At 48.0% G+C, this 23,781-nt stretch overlaps 1 protein-coding gene across 4 annotated transcripts in view; it reads right to left on the reverse strand.

Annotated features, from left to right (window-relative positions):
* Positions 1 to 47: 47 nt before the first annotated feature.
* The window catches only part of TUFT1 (tuftelin 1), a 52,934-nt gene continuing 29,200 nt past the window's right edge, over positions 48 to 23,781 (reverse strand). For 2 of the 4 annotated variants that reach the window (XM_083591431.1, XM_083591433.1), the window contains exons 3-12: positions 19,246 to 19,350; positions 17,413 to 17,499; positions 14,750 to 14,821; positions 12,993 to 13,109; positions 10,843 to 10,971; positions 8,722 to 8,816; positions 7,585 to 7,690; positions 4,026 to 4,109; positions 2,794 to 2,885; positions 48 to 908 (exon numbers count right to left, since the gene is read on the reverse strand). In XM_083591431.1, coding sequence (XP_083447557.1) covers positions 845 to 908; positions 2,794 to 2,885; positions 4,026 to 4,109; positions 7,585 to 7,690; positions 8,722 to 8,816; positions 10,843 to 10,971; positions 12,993 to 13,109; positions 14,750 to 14,821; positions 17,413 to 17,499; positions 19,246 to 19,350 — 951 coding nt within the window. In that variant the 3' untranslated portion in view covers positions 48 to 844. Of the gene's footprint in view, positions 909 to 2,781; positions 2,886 to 4,025; positions 4,110 to 7,584; positions 7,691 to 8,721; positions 8,817 to 10,842; positions 10,972 to 12,992; positions 13,110 to 14,749; positions 14,822 to 17,412; positions 17,500 to 19,245; positions 19,351 to 23,781 lie in introns of all 4 variants that reach the window. The other 2 variants (XM_083591430.1, XM_083591432.1) reach the window with 1 other exon arrangement.

Here is a 23,781-nt window from a genome sequence, read left to right on the forward strand (position 1 = left end):
TGGAAAAGTTTGCTGACCCCTGCTTAATGCACACGAAACACCTCTTCTTTTTTTAAACACTCAACTCTGTATTTATTTCTACAATCACACAATGCTAGATTACATTATACGAGTCGATCCTCTACATTCTGCCACAGTGCGGCGCGGCAACCGACAGGGTTAAATGCAGACATGGGGTAATCTCTGTTCTCTAGGGGGCTAGGCTGAGTTTGACGGGAGAAGTTCACTCGCTGCCTGAGAGGTGGATGGGCAGTCGCTGAAACATATTCTTTCGGAGGCGAGAAGAGGCAAGAAACCAGGACAAGAAACCTCCTCAACTTTGTCCAACCCAATGTGCCTTTACACTGTTATTAGTAATCTGAAAACAACCCTTGATAGGCGTACTGGCTTGAACGGGGATAAAAACTGAACTTCCTAGCACTGGACGGAGCTAAAAGCCATATATACATGACATATATAATTATATATATAATTACTAAAAAGGCACTTTCTTTCCAAAAAGGGACCAGCCTTACAGATCAATTGCAAGAAATGCAAAGGTTCCTTCTTGCGGCCTTTGGGTGGGGCAAAAGCGTCCTTTTGGCCTTCAAACGTCCTCGCGTCCCGTCCCGATCAAACCCCTTTCAGAAAATCCTCCTTTTTTTCTTTTTTGCAGCTTCAAGCGGGCCGTGCTGCTGGGCGGATGGGACTACCCAGACACTCCCACTGCCACGCTACAAGGGAGTTGTTTGCCTCTGGGGAGCGAGCAGCAAGGGCGAAGCAGCTGGCGATGGAATAAGAGCCCGGCGAGTTTGCAGAGGGTTCCTTTTTCGGGGAGCGGGGAGTGGAGGAGAGGAGTTTGAGTTCATGTTTCCAGCACTCGGATGAGAGGCAAAGGTTTGGGGCCTGGAGACTTGGTGAGCCGTTTGCTGCAGGAGAGAGAGAGAGAAGACAGAGGGGAGGGAGAGAGATATTAGAGAATAAGCTGACATTAGGAAACGTGGCGATAAAGGTGTTGGGATAGAAGTACTGTTTTTGGGGGACAGGGAGCGGGCGGGTGTGGGGGATTCCCTGGTCCTGAATGGGGTACCTGTGCCCCTGAAGGACCAGGTGCGCAGCCTGGGAGTCATTTTGGACTCACCGCTGTCCATGGAGGCGCAGGCCAGTTCTGTCTCCAGGGCAGCTGTCTACCAGCTCCATCTGGTATGCAGGATGAGACCCTACATGCCCACGAACTGTCTCGCCAGAGTGGTGCATGCTCTAGTTATCTCTCGCTTGGACTACTGTAATACGCTCTACGTGGGGCTAGCTTTGAAGGTGACTCAGAAACTGCAACTAATCCAGAATGCGGCAGCTAGACTGGGGACTGGGAGCGGCTGAAGAAACCATATAACACCAGTCCTGAGAGATCTGCACTGGTTCCCAGTACGTTTCCGAGCAAAATTTGAAGTGTTGGTGCTGACCTTGAAAGCCCTAAACAGCCTCGGCCCAGTATACCTGAAGGAGCGTCTCCACCCCCATCGTTCTGCCCAGACACTGAGGTCCAGCTCCGAGGGCCTTCTGGCGGTTCCCTCACTGCGAGAAGCTAAGTTACAGGGAACCAGGCAGAGGGCCTTCTCAGTGGTGGCGCCCGCCCTTTGGAACGGCCTCCCACCAGATGTGAAGGAAATAAGCAGCTATCCTATCTTTAAAAGACATCTGAAGGCAGCCCTGTTTAGGGAATTTTTTAATATTTAATGCTGTATTGTTTTAAACACTTGACTGGGAGCCGCCCAGAGTGGCTGGGGAAACTCAGCCAGATGGGCTCTGTATAAATAATTAATAATAATAATAATAATAATAATAATAATAATAATAATAATAATAATTATTATTATTATTATTATTATTATTATTATTATTATTATTCCTGGCCTGTTCTGCAGTGAGTGGGTAGGACTTGTCCCTTTTTGCAGTGAATTGAATGTGCGGATGAGAACTTCCTATGGGATTCTGGCCCATCGCTCTGAAGGCGTGTTAAGCTATTCGCATTTTAGGAATGTGCAAGTCGCTTTGGGGAGGGGGAAGAGAAGAGGGGTGCACCAAAGGGGCTCACAACTCAGGGAGTGTAGTTGAGGAGTGAGACCCCACCAGGCAAGGCCTCTTTCCACCTGCCTCACCCACCCTCCAGTCGCTGCTTCTCATTTTGTACTGCATTATGTTGTGCACTGGGGCTTGATGTTGTTTTATTGACTGGAGTTGGGAAATTACTTATTGTAACTGTTAAGAGTGGATTTCTGTTTAATCTTGAAATGCTGCTATTTATTATTATTCTATATTATTCTAATGAATGTTGAATGTTATTTTATTTGCATATTTTATACAGTGGTACCTCGGGTTACAGACACTTCAGGTTGCATATGCTTCAGGTTACAGACTCTGCTAACCCAGAAATGGTACCTCGGGTTAAGAACTTTGCTTCAGGATAAGAACAGAAATCGTGCTCCGGCGGCAGCGGGAGGCCCCATTAGCTAAAGTGGTGCTTCAGGTTAAGAACAGTTTTAGGATAAGAACGGACCTCCGGAACGAATTAAGTTCTTAACCCAAGGTATTACTGTACTGTATTATGCATATTGTCTTATTTATATGATGTTAGATGCTCTGAGCCCAGCTTTGGCCAGGGAGGGCAGGATACAAATAATTTTTTTTTTTAATTATTATTATTATTATTATTATTATTATTATTATTATTATTATTCCACCCCAGGCCGGCTGCCACTGCCCCTAGAGTGCAGGTGGCAACCCCTCCCCCCTGCCGCTCACCTGCTGACGTACTCTGATTTGGAGCGGGGTCTTGCATTGTGGACCCCGGCGCTCTGAGCCTGCTTTTCAATGAGGTGCTCCATGCGGTCGTGCATCTCGAGGTTCTGAAGGGAGAAAACACGAGGGTGAAAGGGATGATGTCACTGAATTGCAGAGGGCCGCTCTAAACAAACTGGGGGTGGGGGGCTTCCAGCTCTACAACCGTATTTAAAAAAAGGGGCATGTTCATTATACCAGCAACATTTCGCTCGGGAAAAAGGGAGGCAGACGGAACTGGCCTGAACCAATGGAAGAACAAACGGCATTTCAGTAACGGCAGCGAAGCATCATGGTCGGGGCGTGCCAAGAAAAAAACTACGCATTTGGCAGAAACTGGCAAAATGTGCATTAAATGTCTCTTTGATGGTGCTGTTTCCTCTGCTTTGATGCTCATTTTGGCGGGGAGAAAAAGCAGTCCCACCTGCAAGTCAATTTAGTGTCTGTGTGTGTCCTTTCAACACACCTGGAGAGTCAGGTTGCAAGAGTCCGCTCTGGACCCGGCTGACATTCCCGTAGCACCGCAAACGCCCCACCAGGGGGCAGCCGAGCCAAGGGCTCTTCTGGGGCAAGGAATGCGTTTGGTCTTTCACCACCCAGATTGCCAACTTGCAAAATCAAAATGCAAACACCCCACCCTACTCCAAAATTGGATTACGCATTTTCTCCAGATTTCACAATGGGAAAGCATGTGCAAAAATAGGTGTTTTTAAGGCTGTGTACGCCATGCCTTAAAGCACGTGCAAAAAATTTTCTAAGGCTGCGTACGCCATGCCTTGTTTTTACAGGCGAATGCACTGAGAAGTATTAGCGGTGCATTTTACGTTTTTAAAAGAGTATCTCGTACGTAAGGAGCGCATCCAAAATGTGGGCTTCACGGGTGGTGCCCTACTCAGTGTAGACCTCTGCCTAAATTAGCAAACCTAAGCTAGGCATGTTGATTTCAATGAGTCCGAGTAGGACTAACGTTGGATAAAATTGTAATAATCTGGAGCCAAATGCACAAACATCGTAGGGAGAAATATGACCACAAGGTGGGCTGATAGGGGACTGCACTGGATGGCTCTAAAAGGGGACTATATGGGTTTGCAGCCAATGTTAGCCCCACTCAACGCATAGAAAAACAACTCATGAGAAAACCTAGGCCTTTTAATGACAACATCTTGCAGGCAATTGGATTAGGAACTTTAATGAAAATGGCTGCCTACCTCAGCCTCCAGGTAGGCCACACGTTCTTTGAGTTCTTGGATGATTGTGTCTTTGGACTGAATCACAGTCTTGGAGTTTTGAAGCTGTGGAGAAGGAGGATTGTTAGAAATGAACAGACCTGGAGTCTCCAGAAAAGGAGATGCTAGCTGCAAACATGCCCCAAAAGGCCCAGGTTAAGTTGCACCAGGGACGCGGGTGGCGCTGTGGGTTAAACCACAGAGCCTAGGGCTTGCCGATCAGAAGGTCGGCGGTTCGAATCCCCGCAACGGGGTGACTCCTGTTGCTCGGTCCCTGCTCCTGCCAACCTAGCAGTTCGAAAGCACGTCAAAGTGCAAGTAGATAAATAGGTACCGCTCCGGCGGGAAGGTAAACGGTGTTTCCGTGCGCTGCTTTGGTTCGCCAGAAGCGGCTTAGTCATGCTGGCCACATGACCCAGAAGCTGTACGCTGGCTCCCTCGGCCAGTAAAGCGAGATGAGCGCCGCAACCCCAGAGTCGGCCACGACTGGATCTAATGGTCAGGGGTCCCTTTACCTTTTAAGTTGCACCAGGGGTTTAAAACTAGCACCCCCACCCCCAGAGAAATGGGATCTGTAATCTTGGGGAAGGTGGGAGAGAGACAGACAGACCTCAAAGCAAAGATGCAACATCAAACTTCAACTCCCATGAAGTGGGGCCACAGCTGTCAAAGGAGGGGTGAGGAATTGGCAGAAAGCTCCCGATATTCCTGGACTTCAACTCCCAGCAGCCCACAGGGTCAAGGGTCAGGAATGCAGCTGTAATCCACTACCACCGATGACACAAAAATGTCTGAACTCTCTCTCTCTGCAGTTAATACATGCTGCCTGATTAATCGGGCTCCTACAGCAGCTTATAAATCATTTTAAAAACGCAACAGCCCCTCCCCACAGGCTTACAGTCTAAAAAAGTCACAACACAGAAGGAAAACCGATTGGGAGGGAAGAGGAAAGAAAGAAACTCAAGCCCCTAAATTGCAAAGTTGTTCTAACGACCGGCTGGGAGGCTCCAAAAGCTGCTGGTCTCTCAGCTGCGTGGAGTTTGTTTAGAAAGGTTTTTCTAACACAATTTTAAGTTTGAATCCCTAATCCTCTGGCGATTTGCAGAACTTTCAGAGAGAGAGAGAGAGAGAGAGAGAGAGAGAGACAGAGAGAGAGAGAGAGAGAGAGAGGAGAGAGAGAGAGAGAGAAAGAATCTTTACTGAATCAGCCCCAGACACCTCCATGAAAAGGGCTTAGTTACAGGAGTCCTTTTGAGGTGTGTCACTCAAAAGATGGGAGGTCAGTTTTAAATCAAACAGAAGCCAAATTAATTGGCACAGGGCTTAAGATTTAACTCTTTCCCAAGTCAGGGAGAGACACACACGGCTGGTTTTAAAGGCGGAGAGACTCTCTCTTTTTTATTTGCTAATCTTACCACCTGGTTTCTGTTATGTTTGGCTGTTAGCTCACTTTCACCGTCTAGACTTACAAATGTACGAAGACAAGCCTATCCAGACACGCAGAGCATGACGTGTGTTTTAATATGGCTTTTTATAGCTCTTCATTAACTATTTTTTGAAGGTTTTACAGAATTGTTCAACAGGTTTTTGAAAAACAGATAATTCCCTTGCTTTATTCTCTCCGTAATCTGCTTTGAGGTCCAATTAGCTTTTTCACATTCAAGTGACATATAAACTCTCCGGAGTAAAATAGGTAAGATCAGATACACAAAAATTCTCTTTTGGGGTTACTCCCAGTGGCAGCCTGGTGCCCATTGGGACTGGTGGGGAAGAAGGCAGAGAAAGAATCCCAACGGGAGGCGGGGCCAGAGCCAATGGGGTGGAGCCTGTGTCAACGGGGGTGGAGCCAGTGTCAACAGAAGGCGGGGCCAACTTCCTCTACTCCCCCCCTTCTTCTTCCTACCTGCCCAGTTCTACAAGGGGCAACGTTGAGACCAAGGGTGTCAGGCGTGCTTGCAGGAGCCGGGCCCTGTGGCCAATAGGACTTTGCAGGACGGGGGCCTTCCTAAGTTTGTTCTGAAGAGGCAAGGCGCGGCCGCACAGGTGAGGCCGATTGGTAACTCACAGCACCTGGTGGCAAGAGCCGGGAAGGGATATAAGGGCAGCATTTCCCTTCGGCTCTTGGCCACAGCAACACACTTCCTGCCTTGGGCTTCTTGCTTCCTGATCCTTGAACCTCGGCTTCTTGACTCCTTGCTTCTTGACCCTCGGACCCCTGACTTCGTGACTCCTTGCTTCTTGATCCTCGGACCCCTGACTTCGCGACTCCTTGCTTCTTGACCCTCGGACCCCTGACTTCGCGACTCCTTGCTTCTTGACCCTCGGACCCCTGACTTCGTGACTCCTTGCTTCTTGACCCTCGGACCCCTGACTTCGTGACTCCTTGCTTCTTGACCCTCGGACCCCTGACTTCGTGACTCCTTGCTTCTTGACCCTCGGACCCCTAACTTCGTGACTCCTTGCTTCTTGACCCTCGGACCCCTGACTTCATGACTTCTTGCTTCTTGACCCTCGGACCCCTGACTTCGTGACTTCTTGCTTCTTGATCCTCGGACCCCTGACTTTGTGACTCCTTGCTTCTTGATCCTCGGACCCTTGACTTCGTGACTCCCTGCTTCTTGATCCTCGGACCCCTGACTTCGTGACTCCTTGCTTCTTGACCCTCGGACCCTTGACTTCATGACTCCCTGCTTCTTGACCCTCGGACCCCTGACTTCGTGACTCCTTGCTTCTTGACCCTCGGACCCTTGACTTCATGACTCCCTGCTTCTTGACCCTCAGACCCCTGACTTCGTGACTTCTTGCTTCTTGATCCTCGGACCCTTGACTTCCTGCTTCTTGATCCTCGGACCCTTGACTTTGTGACTCCTTGCTTCTTGACCCTCGGACTCTTGACTTCGTGACTCCTTGCTTCTTGACCCTCGGACCCCTGACTTCCTGACTCCTTGCTTCTTGACCCTCGGACCCCTGACTTCCTGACTCCTTGCTTCTTGACCCTCGGACCCCTGACTCCCTGCTTCTTGATCCTCAGACCCCTGACTTCGTGACTCCTTGCTTCCTGACCCTCGGACCCTTGGGCTTCTTGACCCCTGGGCTCTCTGAAACCTCAGACTCTTGGCTTCCTGACTCCTGGCTTCTGGACTCTTGTTCCTGCTCCCACCCCGCCATCTTGCCCCCGGTCCTGACGTCCCCTGCCGGGACTTTGATCGCCCGTGAACCGGACCATGACAAAGGGTGAGGAGGAAGCGAACAGGCAGGGCCACCCCTCATACTGGTTGTTAAGCAGGAAGCCAGGCAGGGAGGGAGTAGGCTGAGAGAGCGGGAACAAGGACGCTGGACGCATCCTGCTCTTTGCATTACGCTCGGGTCTAGCACAACATTACCTCTGGAGACAGCAGGATGTCACGCTGCCGGCAAGCAGAGGGGTAAGAGTGGAGGAAGGAGAAAGAAGCAGGTTGCATAACCCAAAACTCAGGAAGGGGACAAGACCCCCAAAACGCTCCATCCCAGCCACAGCGCACAGCTCATCCCCAGCACCCACCTGCTCAATCATCTGCCGGACCTTCCTCTGCTGGCTCTTGAGCATGTCGTCCAAGTGGTGGATCTTCTCCCGCAAAGTGGCAACTTCCTTCTCCAGTTTGGCCGACCTGAGAGCAGGAGGACGAAGAAGAAGAAGAAGGAGAAAGAGGCCGCAGGTTATGCAAAAGCCAGTTTCGTAATATCCCGCTTTTAGTTCTAGCTTGAAAAGCGGCTGCATGGGCAACTCCCTATTTACGCAGTCTCGGGGCACACACGTGCATCGCTGCGAGCTCAGGTGCGGAATAAAGAGGGGCGAAAACAGCCCTGAAAGAGCACGAAAAGGGCACCATGACAACACTTTGGAGGTCCCAAGTAGCAAGGTGGTTAGATTGGTCTCAACTAAGGAAGTTAGATTAGCCTCAACCAGAGCCAGGGCCTTCTCAGTGTTGGCCCTGGCCTGGTGGAACGCTCTGTCCCAAGAGACCAGGGCCCTGCGGGATTTGACATCTTTCCGCAGGGCCTGCAAGACAGAACTGTTCCGCCTGGCCTTTGGCTTGGACTCAGTCTGACCCTTATGTTTCCCTCCCCTTATGGTTTTGATCTATGGACTACTTTTAAAATGAGGCTGCTTTTTAAATTGCATTTTAACCTGTATTTTAAATTTTGTTGTTGTTTTTCCCCTATTATGTTTTTATTCTAATTTTACTGGTGTTAGCCACCCTAGCCCATCTCTGGCCGGGGAGGGTGGGGTATAAATTATTATTATTATTATTATTATTATTATTATTATTATTATTATTATTCACTCAAAAATAACAATGTAGCAATCCCAGCACTGAACTTTGAGACCTGTGGAGTGTTGGGAGTTTGAGCAAGGAGTGATCACAGTGGAGTTTGGTGGGGGGGTTTTGGTTTTTTAAAAGGGTTTTCCAAAAGTTTGGAAGGTGTTTGGAGGCTTTCCCCAATGGTGTTCCAATGTACACGATTTCACTTAAACGTGTTGGAATGTAACCCGTATGCAAATGGGGAGCTGTTTATTATCTCTCCTCCCATCCCACGCCCTGTTCTGTGCTATCCGTCGCAAAACCCTATTGGACGCAACTCAGACACAAGTCCCCAGCCCCACAGATCCACCGCGCCTGGGGCTCAAGCCTCTCACCTTTCCTGCTCGGCAACTTTGTCCTTCTCGACGCTGCGCAGCTGCTCCAGCTCAGACTCGTCGTCTCTCATCTTCTGCAGCAGAGTTTTGTGCTCCTGCAACGGGGAGAGAAGGGCAGGCAGGGTTAAGGCGGCTGCCGCAAGGCTCTCAGATCCGACGGTGGGCCTTGCAAAAATATAGAAAGCTACGGCTAGGGAGGGGAAGAACAGAGAACGCCGTAGGGCTGGGGAGTATTCGCTCTACGTGGGGCTGCCCTTGAAGCTGACCCAGAAATTCCAGCGGGTGCAGAATGCCGTGGCGAGACTCCTTACGGGGTCCTCACCGCGGGATCACATTCACCTGGTGCTATACCAGCTGCACTGGCTCCCGGTGGAGTACAGGATCAGGTTTAAGGTGCTGGTTTTAACCTTTCAAGCCCTATACGGCCTAGGACCCTCGTGCCTACAGGACCGCCTCTCCTGGTCTGCCCCACAGAGGAACTTACGGTCTTCAAACAAAAACATCTTGGAGGTCCCAGGCCACAGGGAGGTTAGGCTGGCCTCAACCAGAGCCAGGGCTTTTTCGGCTGTGGCCCCGATCTGGTGGAACGCTCTGTCACAAGAGACTAGGGCCCTGCAGGACTTGACATCTTTCCACAGGGCCTGCAAGACGGAGCTGTTCTGCCAAGCCTTTGGCCAGGGCGCAGCCTGACTCCCTCCTTTGGCAATCTTCACAGAACTCTACCCAATGGTTGCCATCAATTTGATTTGAAGTACTTTTTTAATGAAATGATTTTAAAATGTTGTCTTATTTTATTGTTGTTAGCCGCCCTGAGCCTGGCTTCGGCTGGGGAGGGCGGGATATAAATAAAATTTTTTTATTATTATTATTCCTGACCCACAGTATGCACATAATTTGTTCTTGCTAGAGGCAGCGACGCCTGCCAACATGAATGTCTTTAAAAGAGGACGGGGCAGATTCACAGAGGTAGAAAAGGCTACAGTTCTTCTTAGATTCCCATCCTGAGGAGCTGTGGGTACTTTAAGCCAGTGTTTCCCAGCCTTGGGTCTCCAGCTGTTTTTGGACTCCCATTCCCATCATCCCTGACCACCGGTCTTGCTAGCTAGGGATGATGGGAGTTGTAGTCCTAAAACAGCTAGAGGCCCAAGGTTGGGAAATTCTGCTTTACGATAGGATAATCTTTATTGTCATTGTCCCATACAGAACAACGAAATTGGAAGGGGAAAAAATCTACGCAAGACATTCAAAACCAACAAGCCTGCTATCCCAGCCTGGTTAGCCCCCTAAAAACTCTGATACCCCATTTTAAAAATACAATACACTCCCATAGAGACCCCTTAGGTAAAGGTAAAGGGACCCCTGACCATTAGGTCCAGTCGTGACCGACTCTGGGGTTGCGGCACTCATCTCGCTTTATTGGCCGAGGGAGCTGGCGTACAGCTTCTGGGTCATGTGGCAGCATGACTAAGCCGCTTCTGGCAAACCAGAGCAGCGCACGGAAACGCCGTTTACCTTCCCGCCGGAGCGGTACCTATTTATCTTCTTGCACTGGTGTGCTTTCAAACTGCTCCACCTGGCAGGAGCAGGGACCGAGCAACGGGAGCTCACCCCGTCGCGGGGATTCGAACCACCGACCTTCTGATCGGCAAGTCCTAGGCTCTGTGGTTTAACCCACAGCACCACCCGCGTCCCTATAGAGACCCCTTACACTGCGTTTAAAACCAAAATCTCATTTGGATAGAAACTGTTTCTCAGGCAGCTACTCCTAGTCTTTTAAGCTGTAAACCAGCACGTTTTTGGTTGAATGGTATCATTACATTTTATTATTATTATTTTTTAAAGGCATTCTGGTCCACGGCTACTCCTTTCCAGGGTCTAAAGCATTGTTTGGTCCCTGATAAGTTTGCTAGACTGGTTTTAATGCCATCTTCTGCTTGCAAGGGCCACTTCAAATAAAAGACAACTAGAGAAAAGAGGGTTCTGAATTAAATTGAACAAAAGGTACAATTAGATGCATCACCAAGCCAAGCAAATTTGCACTCTCTCAATTTTGGCCCAGCGGCTTTCGCTGCGCCAATCTGTCCTGCGGACAACCGCCGGCGTCTTCTGTCAGGCGAGTACCTTCTCCATCCCTGTCAGGAGTCTCTGCAGTTCCTCCAGCTTCAAATCCTTCTCTTCCAAGTCCAGCTCCGCCCTTCTGAGAGCTGCTCCCGAATGTTCGGCTTCCCTCCGATAATGGGAAATGGAAGTCTGCAAGAAGAGGGGAGAGGGGGGCACTTTTGCATGCATGTCGACCGCTTCACACACACACACGGCTAGCAAAACTGCACTGTTCACCCCAAAAGCCTGGAATCCATCATCATACCATCATCAACCCTAAACGGCCTCGGTCCTGTATACCTGAAGGAGCGTCTCCACCTCCGTCGTCCAGCCCGGACACTGTGATCCAGCACCGAGGGCCTTCTGGCGGTTCCCTCATTGCGAGTTACAGGGAACCAGACAGAGGGCCTTCTTGGTAGTGGCGCCCTCCCTGTGGAACGCCCTCCCTTCAGATGCGAAGGAAATAAGCAGCTATCCTATCTTTAAAAGACATCTGAAGGCAGCCCTGTTCAGGAAAGTTTTTAATATTTAACGCTGTACTGTTTTTAACACTTGATTGGGAGCCGCCCAGAGTGGCTGGGGAAACTCAGCCAGGTGGGTGGGGTATAAATAAAAATTATTATTATTATTATTATTATTATTATTATTATTATTATTAATTATTATTATTATGTGGAGGCCATGACAAAGGACCCCTTCCCTGGCCCACAGCTCAAGCATCTCATCAAACAAGCAGCGCAGCCTCAGAGAGGGTGGTCGTTGCAACCACAATCGGGGATGCAAAGCCACGGGCCTCCCAGGTGTTGGATGTTGGGCCACATCAATGGTTCTCAAAGTGGACAGTACTACTCCTGGGGGAGAGGGGAGATTAGCTAGCAGGGTTCGAGGAGGGATGATGTGTGTCTCTGTTGTGTGGGACGCGGGGGAAACCATGAAGCCAGCCAATGCTCTGCATAAAGGTAAAGGGACCCCTGACCATTAGGTCCAGTCGTGATTGACTCTGGGGTTGCGGTGCTCATCTCGCTTTACTGGCCGAGGGAGCCGGCGTACAGCTTCCGGGTCATGTGGCCAGCATGACTAAGCCGCTTCTGGCGAACCAGAGCAGCGCACGGAAACGCCGTTTACCTTCCCGCCGGAGTGGTACCTATTTATCTACTTGCACTCTGACGTGCTTTCAAACTGCTAGATTGGCAGGAGCTGGGACCGGGCAATGGGAGCTCACCCCGTCACGGGGATTCGAACCGCCGACCTTCTGATCGGCAAGTCCTAGGCTCGGTAGTTTAACCCACAGCACCACCCGCGTCCCTAATAGCGCCATCCTTATTTCAGACAGCGTGATATATCAGTACAGTCGTACCTTGGAAGCTGAATGGAATCCGTTCCGGAAGGCCATTCGACTTCCAAAACGTTTGAAAATTCTGATTGGCTGCAAGAAGCCCCGTCAGAGGTTCAGGTTCCAAAAGAACGTTCGAAAACCAGAACACTCGCTTCCAGGTTTCAATTGTCCGGGAGCTGAAACGTCCGAGTTCCAGGGTGTCTGGGATCCAAGGCACAACTCTACAGTCATACCTCGGGTTAAAGTTGCTTCAGGTTGAGCATTTTCGGGTTGCACTCTGCGGTGACCCGCAAGTAACAGAACACGTTACTTCCGGGTTTCGCCGCTCGCGCATGCGCTCAAAATGACGTCACACACGTGTAGAAGTGGCGAATCGCGACCCATGCAGAAGCGGGTAGCTTCTTCAGGATGCAAACGGGGCTCCGGAACGGATCCCGTCTGCATCCAGAGGTACCACTGTATATCGAAATGTTTAGCTGGTGATGTATCGCGACGCTGAAAGCCAGCCCTACACAGGGGTGCTGGAGGTGTAAATGATGGTCACACTTTGAAAAGCCGCTATCCCTGGATCAAGTTCGTCAGTTTTGTTGCATTAGTCAAGCTAAACTGTCCGAACTGGATTTTGAAGAAATGTGCAATTGATTGCGACCGCTCTGAATGTTATTGCGTTATGAGCTTCCTGAGCAGGTCGCTCAAACTGCAGTTTTGAATCATGATTTTTGTAGGGTAAGGTTGCGGGTCCTGGGGATGAGCTTATGGAACCAAGGGAGCGGTGACCCCCATAAAAGTTTGTGAACCGCTGGCCTGATCCAGCGGGCTTTTCTTGTGCTCTGACCTCATAGGCGGCTCTGTCCGACTGGTGGCGCTTCTCAGCCTCTTGAAGTTTCGTGAAGAGCTTCTTCGTGGTCTCCCGCATTATCGTGATGTCTTCTCCGGGGTACGTCGGCTCATCCTGAAGAGAGGTAAGGATTTTAAGCAAGGGGGGCCTTTTCCCACTTTCCCATTTGGGGGCAGCCTCCCGAGGGCCGCACACCAGCAGTGGGCGGGGCCAGAAAGAAGAGTGGGCGGAGCAATGAAAGGGGATGTTTTGTTTTTTATGATAGGTTAGTTTCCTACATCGCTCGCTCTCAACAGATTGAGGTTGAATCCTGACAAGACAGAAGTACTGTTTTGGGGAGACAGGGGATGGGCGGGTGTGGGGGATTCCCTGGTCCTGAATGGGGTAACTGAGCCCCTGAAAGACCAGGTGCGCAGCCTGGGAGTCATTCTGGACTCACAGCTGTCCATGGAGGCGCAGGTCAATTCTGTGCCCAGGGCAGCTGTTTATCAGCTCCATCTCATATGCAGGATGAGACCATCCCTGCCTGCAGGCTGTCTCGCCCGAGTGGCGCATGCTCTAGTTATCTCCCGTTTGGACTACTGCAATGCGCTCTATGTGGGGCTACCTTTGAAGGTGACCCAGAAGCTACAACTAATCCAGAATGTGGCAGCTAGACTGGTGACTGGGAGCGGCCGCAGAGACCACATAACACCGGTCTTGAAAGACCTATATTGGCTCCCAGTACGTTTCCGAGCACAATTCAAAGTGTTGGTGCTGACCTTTAAAGCCCTAAACGGCCTCGGTCCTGTATACCTGAAGGAGCGTCTCCACTCCCAACATTCAGCCCGGACATTGAGGTCCAGCTCCGAGGGTCTTCTGGCAGTTTCCTCATTGCGAGAAGTGAGGTTACAGGGAACCAGACAGAGGGCCTTCTCGGTAGTGGCGCCTGCCCTGTGGAACACCCTCCCTTCAAATGTGAAGGAAATAAGCAGCTATCCTATCTTTAAAAGACATCTGAAGGCAGCCCTGTTTAGGGAAGTTTTTAATATTTAATGCTGTATTGTTTTTAACTCTCAACTGGGAGCCGCCCAGAGTGGGTGGGCAAAGACCAGACACACAGGCCTGGAGGGGCACATTTAGGCCCCCCCCCAGGCCTGAGATCTCCCCACCCCTGACCTGCCAACGATGGACTCCCATCTCCCCATTTGACACTGACATCCAGGGTGGTGCAATGGTTAGAGTGCCAGATTAGGCTTCAAATCCCCACTGGGGTGACCTGGGCCAGCCAGCATCTCTGAGCCTAACCTACCTCACAAGGTTGTTGTGAGGGTGGGGGGGGGGTGAAGAGAAAGGGAGAGCTGCATAGGCCATCTTGAGATCCTTGGAGAAACGATGGGGTAGAAATACAATAATAAATGACGTGCAAACGAGTCACAAGCAAGCTGGCTCACCTTGCTCACGGCATTTATTAATTGCATTAATATCTTTCCTCCCTAAGAAGTTCCAAGGCAAGGGACAGGGCTTTCACTTCCCTGGCTTCTCTTCACCCAGCGGCAGATTGAGGATTCCCTACCCCACTGGCCTGAGGCTCTAACCATTGCACCACACTGCCTCCCCTCTCTCCCCTAACTTCAGCTCTAGGTCAGAGCGAGTGAACAAGCCGGCCCTTTTGTGACCAGCCCAGTTTCTCCCCAACCCCAGTTCCTTCCAGGCATGGAGGCCACCTGTGAACGCCAACTGTCCCCCACGGCCACGGACTCTCGCGCACGGACCTGGCATAGTGACACGCTTCGAAATGAGGTAGTTCTGTGAGGACGGATCCCGTTCGGCTTGTCCAGCGTTTTCTGTGTTTGAAGACATACAAATAAAGTTAAATAAAATGGGAAAAGGGACCAGAACAGCACTTCTTTCGTGACAGAACTCCACACAGAGTTGTCTCTCACACCCTTTTAATCATCCAGATAAAGAAACCGTATTTATTGCCAGGCTTTTAGCAGCTGATGGGTAACGTCATTTTTAGGACAGTTTTTAAAAGTATATTGTTGCTTGGCTGCGTTGCTCACCCAATGAGGAGTCTAAGAGCGACTGAGGGGTGGAGCTTGCATGCCTTGTGCCGATCAAATCGGCCGCGTTGCCTGGGGACTCGCCTTTGCTCAGCGCTTCCCAGCAGAGAGGTGACGGTGGTTTTCCTTGCTGCATCCCCTTTGCCGGGTTGCTGCGCTGTGGGAACCACCGCTTGAGGCTTCGTTTGGCTGCTGGCTGGGCTTTCTGCCTTTGGCTCAGAAGTTGAACATACCTGTGCCTGGAAAATCCCTTATTTTGGCTGCTGGTCCCTTATTTTCAAATCTGTAAGTTGACAGCTATGCTGCATGCGGAGTATGTGTGCGGCTCTTGGGGGCTTTTCCCGGAGGAGGGAGATGGGCAGCCCTTCTCCCTCCTCGGGGAAAAGCCCCCAAGAGCCACACAATCGCTCCACACGGCTCTTTGAAGGGAGCGCTGAGCAGAACCTCCCGCCTGCATTCGCTCCATAAGACGCACACACATTTCCCCTTACTTTGTAGGAGGGGGAAAGTGCGTCTTACAGAGCAAAAAATACGGTAAGTGCCAACGTGTTGCATGAGTCGCAATACTTTTATCAGCAGCAGGGCTTTTATCTAGCAGGGTCCATGGGGGGCTGCTGCTTCCTGAGTGACGCCCGTCACTCCTGCTCTTCCCCCCGACACACAAACACACACAGACCCCAGTCACAACCTCTCAGCTTGGCCGACCTCACAGGGTTGTTGTGAGATAAATTCGGGGAATTATTTTTTTGTTGGGGGAGAGAAACACCCCATACATCGCCCTGGAATTCCTCGAAGGAAAGACGGGATATAAACAGAGCCAAACCCTCGCTCTGCTCCCCCTCTGGCTCAGCCTAACGTCTCCATCTCAGGCAGATGAAGATGATGGAATTTATGGAGCTGGCTGATCTCACCGGGAGAATCCGCGACCAGAAAGGACTACCAAGAAGACCGGAAGAAATTTAAAGACTATTTGAACAAATATTCTAATATTAAAGAAAAGTAACCACTTGAAAGAACCAATCAGGCCTAGGATTAAATTAGACTTAAATATATAAATAAGAAAATGTACTATAAGAAAGGTAAAGAAATTGGAATACGACTGTAATATTGTTTTATGAAATAATGATACTGGAAACTGCTACATTCAAATTAAGAGGAAATTCAGATGGAGGAGATTAGAGGAAGTCAACTAAAATGTTTATGAAAATGGATTTCAATTAATTAATTGAGTTTCTTTTTTTCTGTTTACGTATTTTAAGTTTGTTATTCTTTTTTTCTTCTTTTTCACTTCTCTATTGTGTTGTTGCATATTTTCTTTTTTGTTATGTCTATTGAAAATTAATAAATATCATTGTCAAAAAAACCAAAACACCTCTCCATCTCAGACTTTCTCATCTTTGAAGGAACCGAGCAAAAACCCATCAGGCTGGCTGTGGTTGCAGACCTCCCAAAACTCTTGGGAAACGCAGGAGACTTTGCCAAAGGAACCGCCAACACCTTCAGAGCAGGGAGAGGCCCTCGCTGCGAGGTGTGGCAGGCAAGCAGCTGGGCCAAGGCGGGCAGACAAAACACAGAAGTCAACTCCTGACAGATCCTTTCCAGCTAGCAAAGCAATTAGGGCCTCGGATCCGGCAGAGCTTCTAAGGCGGGCGTGAGTCAGCGAGCTTCTTGATGCAAAAAGGGGGGCAGGAGGAGAGAGAAAACACCCTTTGGTGCCAGTTAGGCGGAGCAGATTTCTATAGCCAAGCTCCAACACAAGGTGTTCCTCTGCACAAAGGTTTGCCTTTTGCAACTTGTCTTAAGGGCCTTCCTTACTTCCCTTTGCAGAATGCATCAGCGAGAATGTGCGAATATTTTTTTCTGGGACGGACTCTGTGCATTGGTGGGAGAAAAATATACTGGGTAGCAACAGGTTTTTTCCGAACCGCTGAAGAGGTAAGCCTCCCTTTCCGGCTGCAACTGAAAAGTTGCTTGCCTCTTCAGCCGCTGCAGTAAACTTCAGAAATACTATATTTTTCGCTCTATAAGACGCACCAGACCATAAGACCATAGTTTTTGGAGGAGGAAAACAAGAAAAAAAATATTCTGAATCTCAGAAGCCAGAACAACAGCGAAAGCAGCGATCCCTCTTGCTGTTCTGGCTTCTGGGATAGCTGCGCAGCCTGCATTCCCTCCATAAGACGCACAAACATTTCCCACTACTTTTTAGGAGGGAAAAAGTGAGTCTTATAGAGCAAAAAATACCGTATTTATGTTATTTCTGCACACACTTCAGTGCCCCGTTGAGAGTCCGTGCCACCAGTTCCTTCCGTTTTGCAAAATTACCTCCCCGCTACTTGCCAGCACACATTATTTGAAAGGAGGCTAATTACCGCTTGGAGATGACAGCCGTCACTTTTCAGTTGATGGAGGCTCTTTTCGTTCTGGGCCCTGTCCTCGGCTCGGGCTCGGAGGTAGACCTGAGTCACAGAGGAGAAACCACAACATCCATCAAGTTGGGAAGGAAAGCTGCACCGGCAGGAAGGAGGCAAACCCGGCGCAAGATGGGACAGGCGCGCGCTTGGGGAACGGTTGAGGATCAGGGCTGGGGAGCAAGTTGGAGCCCTCCAGACGCGGCTGGACTCCAAGTCCCATCAAGCATGGCCAGCCACCATGGATGATGGGAGTCAGCAGAAAAAAAGACAGTCACGGAACTGAGAATTGCACAAAACAAATGAAAATCCCTGAAACGAGAAGTAATCGACTAGAAATATTCTCTTGTAGAAATAAGCTAAATAATAAAAATCAAAAAGTTTAAGGGGGAAAATTAGAAAAACCTTGCTTTACCTAGGATTATAACACTTCAGAATTTTTGGGAGTTCTACCCTTTTTTTGAATTTTGGTCATTTAAGGTTTATGATTTTTCTATTTCCTTCTGAGGAAATAGTTCAGTGAAACGAGGTTTGTAGCCAGCATCCCGTTAAGGCTTTGTTCAATTTTCTAATTTTTTCCCTTAAACTTTTTGATTTTTATTATTTAGTTTATTTTTACCAGGGATGACGGGAGCTGGAGTCCAGCAACATCAGGAAGTACGTAGCCTCCTCTGTAAGCTTCACCTACACAGCCTTGTTGCTGAGCTGCAATCCTTCCCCCTAACAGCAAAGATTCTAGTCCTCATGTTTCTAAAAAGAAGTCGGAGCCACAGCACCCGGCTTCCCCTTGCAAAGCATCCTGGGAACTGCAGCTCTGAGAGGCGGCAAACTACAGTTCCCAGAAACCCTTGAGGGGAAGCAAAGGAAGAACGGATTCAAAAACTTACAGAACAGGCGGAGAAACTTACCCGAAGAATAGGAAATCAAGTTAACAAACTTTTTATAAAAGAACGGAAATGGTTTATTGAATATTTACTGATAAATTGTAAACAGATAAGAACATTGGCAGGATTATTGCAATCAGCTGCAGTTCTATTCAAATTCATTTATTTGAAGTAAATGAATAAATGAGCAAATTAAGTGAATTTGAATACGCAAAAGGTATTAAAAATAAATTTAAGGGACCGCGGAAAGAGGGGGAAGGAAGTCAAAGTTATGAAATGTTAAAAGGATTGTGAAATTCGTGAAATGTATAAAGCTGAAAAGCATAAATAAAATAAAATAAAATAAAAGTCCTTGAGGAGAAGGCAGGTGCTTTAAATGTACGCCGTGACCTTAAACAGGAACAAGGAAAGCTGCCCTTCTACAGAGCCAGACCACTGGGGTCTACCTACCTCAGTGCTGCCAACACTGGCTGGCAGCTGCTCTCCGGGGTTTCAAGAAGAAACCAGCCTCATCTGGAGATATGGGGGGCAGGATTGAACCTAGGACCTTCTGCTACACACATTCCCCCTTAAAATGAAGCAAGGCTCCAGTCCTCATGGTTCTGAGCAAGAGGGCTCCTTTAAGCAGAGGCACCAGAAGTTGCCTTACACTGAAGCATCTGGGCATACAGCTCCATACTGCCTACACTGACTGGCAGCTGCAGGCAGGGCGTCTCTCCCAACCCTACCTGGAGATGCTGGGTTTTTGCACCTGGGACCTTCTGGTTGCAAAAGAAAGCTGCTCTGCCCCCCGAATGACAAAACCCTCCCTGAAAAGCCGGTTCCTTCCTTCTATTTCTCGCTCGCCAACAACACCCTGTCTGCTAAAAATAAAGCCGCAAAAGCCGAGCGCCGGCTGGTCCCAGCTCACCTTGATGATTTCCTCGTCGCCCTCGCTGGACTTGACGTACTCCGACGCCAAGGCGTGGCTGCTGGGGGGCCGGTTGGCCACCATGGCAAAGGCCCTTCCCACCGGCTGCGGGAGACAAAACGAAGGCTTCGCGTGAGCAGGTTCCCTTTTCTGCTTACCCTCTGGATTTTAGACTGAATTGATTTTAGAATGTATTTTAATGAATTGATTGTGATTTTATTTTATGTATTATTTTTAAATTTATTTATTCATTTTTTCAATACAAACAACCACCACAAAAAGCACATACAACAAAAACCACAGTGACACTAATAACACAATTTAACAATTCAGATTTGAGTACGGATATACCTATAACTACACCTTTTTAACAATATTTCTCCACCTCTCCTCCCCCTACTTCCCACCAATGTCCGCCTTATCACTTAATTGATTGTGATCTTATGTAACTGTCGCTCTGAGACCGGCTTCGGCTGGGGAGGGCGGGATAATTATTTTATTATTATTATTATTATTATTATTATTATTATTATTATTATTATTATTATTATTTTATTATTATCATCATCATCATCACTACAGTGGTACCTTGGGTTACATACACTTCAGGTTACAGACGCTTCAGGTTACAGACTCGGCTAACCCAGAAATAGTACCTTGGTTTAAGAACTTTGCTTCAGGATGAGAACAGAAATCGTTCTCCGGCGGCACAGCGGCAGCAGGAGGCCCCATTAGCTAAAGTGGTGCTTCAGGTTAAGAACAGTTTCAGATTAAGTACAGACCTCCGGAACGAATTAAGTACTTTACCGGAGGTACCACTGTATTGTATAAAATAGTACCTCAGGTTAAGAACTTTGCTTCAGGATGAGAACAGAAATCGTGCGGCGGCAGCAGGAGGCCCCATTAGCTAAAGTGGTGCTTCAGGTTAAGAATAGTTTCAGGTTAAGAACGGACCTCCGGAACGAATTAAGTACTTAACCCGAGGTACCACTGTACTCCAATTAAAATAAAAAACTGAAATAAAAAAAAGACCAAATTATAGTCCAGATTATAATTATTAATTTTGGGGGGCTCCCCAGGGTCTGGATCTCTGAAGCATATTTGCACATCTCAGTCCTGCCTCGCCTCCACAACCGATCTTTAAAAACAATTTCGGACAGCCTCTGGGCAGTTTCCCTTAAAATTATCCTTCAATGGCATTAGACCCCCCCACACACACCTTGCAAGAATAAATTCTTCACTGGTGTGCTGGAAAGGCTGTGGAGAGAGCAAGGTTCCTATTTTCATAATTGGCAGGAGTGGACTTTTGGGAAAAAGGTGTTTCGTCCGTCCTCCAAAATCACTAAACAGTCCGTTTCTCCCAATTTGGCCCTTGCTTTTATTAGATCCGACTCCGAATCTGACTCTCAGATGCAAAGAAATAATTTCCTTCTTGCTCATACCGGCGTTTGGTCTCCTTCTCTCTCTCCCCCCCCCCCTACTTTTTTATTAATGAAAAACAAAGACATTTAAATGCCATCATCCCAAGAATGTTTATGGACAGGGTGAAGTGACTGAAAACCATTAATGAGCCAATGTGACGGCTAGATATTGACTGAAAACGTGGCCGACATGGCAGCAATGTGTAATTAAAGCTTATTATTAGGAATATTTTATAACGCTGCAAGCAACAAAGTTTTATTGCAACTTTAAATTTCGTTTGAAGACTATTGTCATGACTTGCTTTAATATTAAGTTTAATAACAATTATTTAAAAAAAACACCTCTGCAAATCAGGCAGCTCTCCAGCCCCACAAAACCCAGAAATTTCTATATATAGCCCCAAACACACCTCCCTCTCCTCATTACCAGGTGCGCAGCCTGGGAGTCATTCTGGACTCACCGCTGTCCGTGGAGGCACAGCTCAATTCTGTGTTCTGGCAGCTGTCTACCAGCTCCATCTGGTACGCAGGATGAGACCCTCCCTGCCCGCAGGCTGTCTAGCCAGTTATCTCCCGCTTGGACTACTGCAATGCGCTCTATGTGGGGCTACCATTGAAGGTGACCTGGAAACTACAACTAATCCAGAATGCGGCAGCTAGACTGGGCACTGGGAGCGACCGCCGAGACCATATAACACCGGTCTTGAAAGACCTACACTGGCTCCCAGTACGTTTCCGAGCACAATTCAAAGTGTTGGTGCTTACTAACCCTCCACCCCAGAAAGAAGATCGTTGCGTTTTACTAAACACAAGCAGGAATGCAAGAACTGTGTGGAGTGGATTATAGTTAAAGAGATGACTGGTGAACAACGAGAACGGAGGAAAATTTTATGACGCAGCTTAAAATAGCGTCTCGCTAAGACAGGCTTGCCTGAGAAAGAAAGACGGGGGGAGGAGAATCAGGACCACTGGAATGTGAATGATGATTGGAATGTGATCTTAACCTGACAGAGCCCTCCTGATATACTCGGCAAGCCTGAGAAAATTAAAGGACAGACCGAAGATAAATTTTTTATGGAAGCGTGGAATGGCAGCTGTCCCTAAGTGGTATGATCTTTGGAGAGTGCAAAACCCACACAGAGGATGTCTGTCTCTAATCTGCTTGTGAAGATTATCAGAGATCGCAAAGAAAGGAATATATGATAACAACAAGATGAAGAAGAAAGTAATAAAGGACTATCTGGATTGAACTGGATAGAACTGCTTAATTAAAGCAGCAATATAAGTGATGTTTGGACCCGTTCGGAGCTTGATGTATGGGTACCCCCAACAAAATTTAAAATTTGGCTGTATAATTTGGAACTAATGTGATTTGGATAATGTAATGTGATTGGCCTGTTAATAAAAATTATTATAAAAAAACACACAAAGTGTTGGTGCTGACCTTGAAAGTCCTAAATGGCTTCGGTCCAGTATATCTGAAGGAGCGTCTCCACCCCCATCGTTCTGCCTGGACACTGAGGTCCAGCTCCGAGGGGCTTCTGGCAGTTCCCTCCCTGTGAGAAGCCAAGTTACAGGGAACCAGGCAGAGGGCCTTCTTGGTGGTGGCACCCGCCCTGTGGAACGCCCTCCCACCAGGTGTCAAAGAGAAAAACAACTACCAGACCTTCAGAAGACATCTGAAGGCAGCCCTGTTTAGAGAAGCTTTTAAAGTTTAATAGGTTATTGTATTTTAGTGTTCTGTTGGAAGTCACCCAGCCAAATGGGTGGGGTATAAATAATATATTATTATTATTATTATTATTATTATTATTAGTATTATTATTATTATTATTCTTCTTCTTCAGGCCATCAAGAGGCAGAGGTCAGAGCTCAAGGGCTTATTCCAACCAAAGCAAAGACTTGGGGGGGGGGCTTGGCTGGTGAGGGCTGTGGCCTAAGAAAGCGTCCCGAGGGCCGTGCCAGGGAGCCCAAAGGGCCGCATCTGGTCCTGAAGGCTGAAATTTCCTCTCCCCCATCCCTGATTTAAGCCCAACGTCATTTCCAGGGGGCTCACCATGCTCAGGGAGGGGTTGATCCCACACTCCCAAATCACTCCCCGCAATGAGGATCTGGACATTGTCTTTCACGCCACATTTAACATGGCTTCTTCCCAAAAGAACCTGGGCAGTGCTGGATTTACGTATAAGCTAAACAAGCTATCGCTTAGGGCCCCACTCTCTTGCCCCCCCCAAAATACTACTTCTTAATTGCATTTCACTATTAATATACCGTATTTTTCCGTGTATAACACGCCCCTGTGTATAAGACGCTCCCTATTTTGGGGGACTCAAATTAAGAAAATGGGGGGGTTGCCCCTGCATATAAGACTACCCCTCCTTTTTAACATTATTTTTTAGTAAAAAACAAAATCAAAATCTAGTCTTATACACAGAAAAGTACGATACTTCTTCTTTATTGTATTTCAGTTCAACAATTACTTTGATAAAATACATGTTTTGTGATGAGCAAATGGCTTTAGATACCTATTAGGTCCATCAATTTCCATATAGCATGTATTCAACACAAAAAACAGCGACAATTTGTTGTTGACAAAGGACAGCTGGACATATAGAGAGCCCCATTACTTTCAGTAGCTCAGGAACTCATCAAACCTAAATCCGGCCCTGATCTTGGGAACTGTAGCATTTTAAGGGTGCAGAGAGCTGTGAGGATATCCCCCAATTCACAGAGCTACAGTTCCCAAAATTCCCTAGGAAGGAAGATTCGGTCAAGCTGCTGAGAATTGCATTTGTTGGCGGAAATGACTGGCAGAATCCGAGACCTGGGAGAAGAGTTGGTGGAAGAAGACTGGAAGAAATTTAAAGACTATCTGCAGAAACACTGTAAAATTAATGAATGTTAAAATGATGTTGGATTGAAAATAAGTGGCATTAGCAACAAAGTTAATAAGAATATGCAAAAATGAATTGATAATGGATGAAAATATAGAGTTATAATATGTTAAGATACAGAGTTAAGATAAACGAAAGAGGGTAAGGATTTGCTGATTTGATTATTTAAATGGGAATACAAAAAGGGGAGGTGTGAGGAGGCCAAGGAAACAAGTTAAATG

This window comes from Podarcis filfolensis, assembly GCF_964270895.1.
Source record: "Podarcis filfolensis genome assembly, chromosome: 16".
NCBI classification, from domain to species: Eukaryota; Metazoa; Chordata; class Lepidosauria; order Squamata; family Lacertidae; genus Podarcis; species Podarcis filfolensis.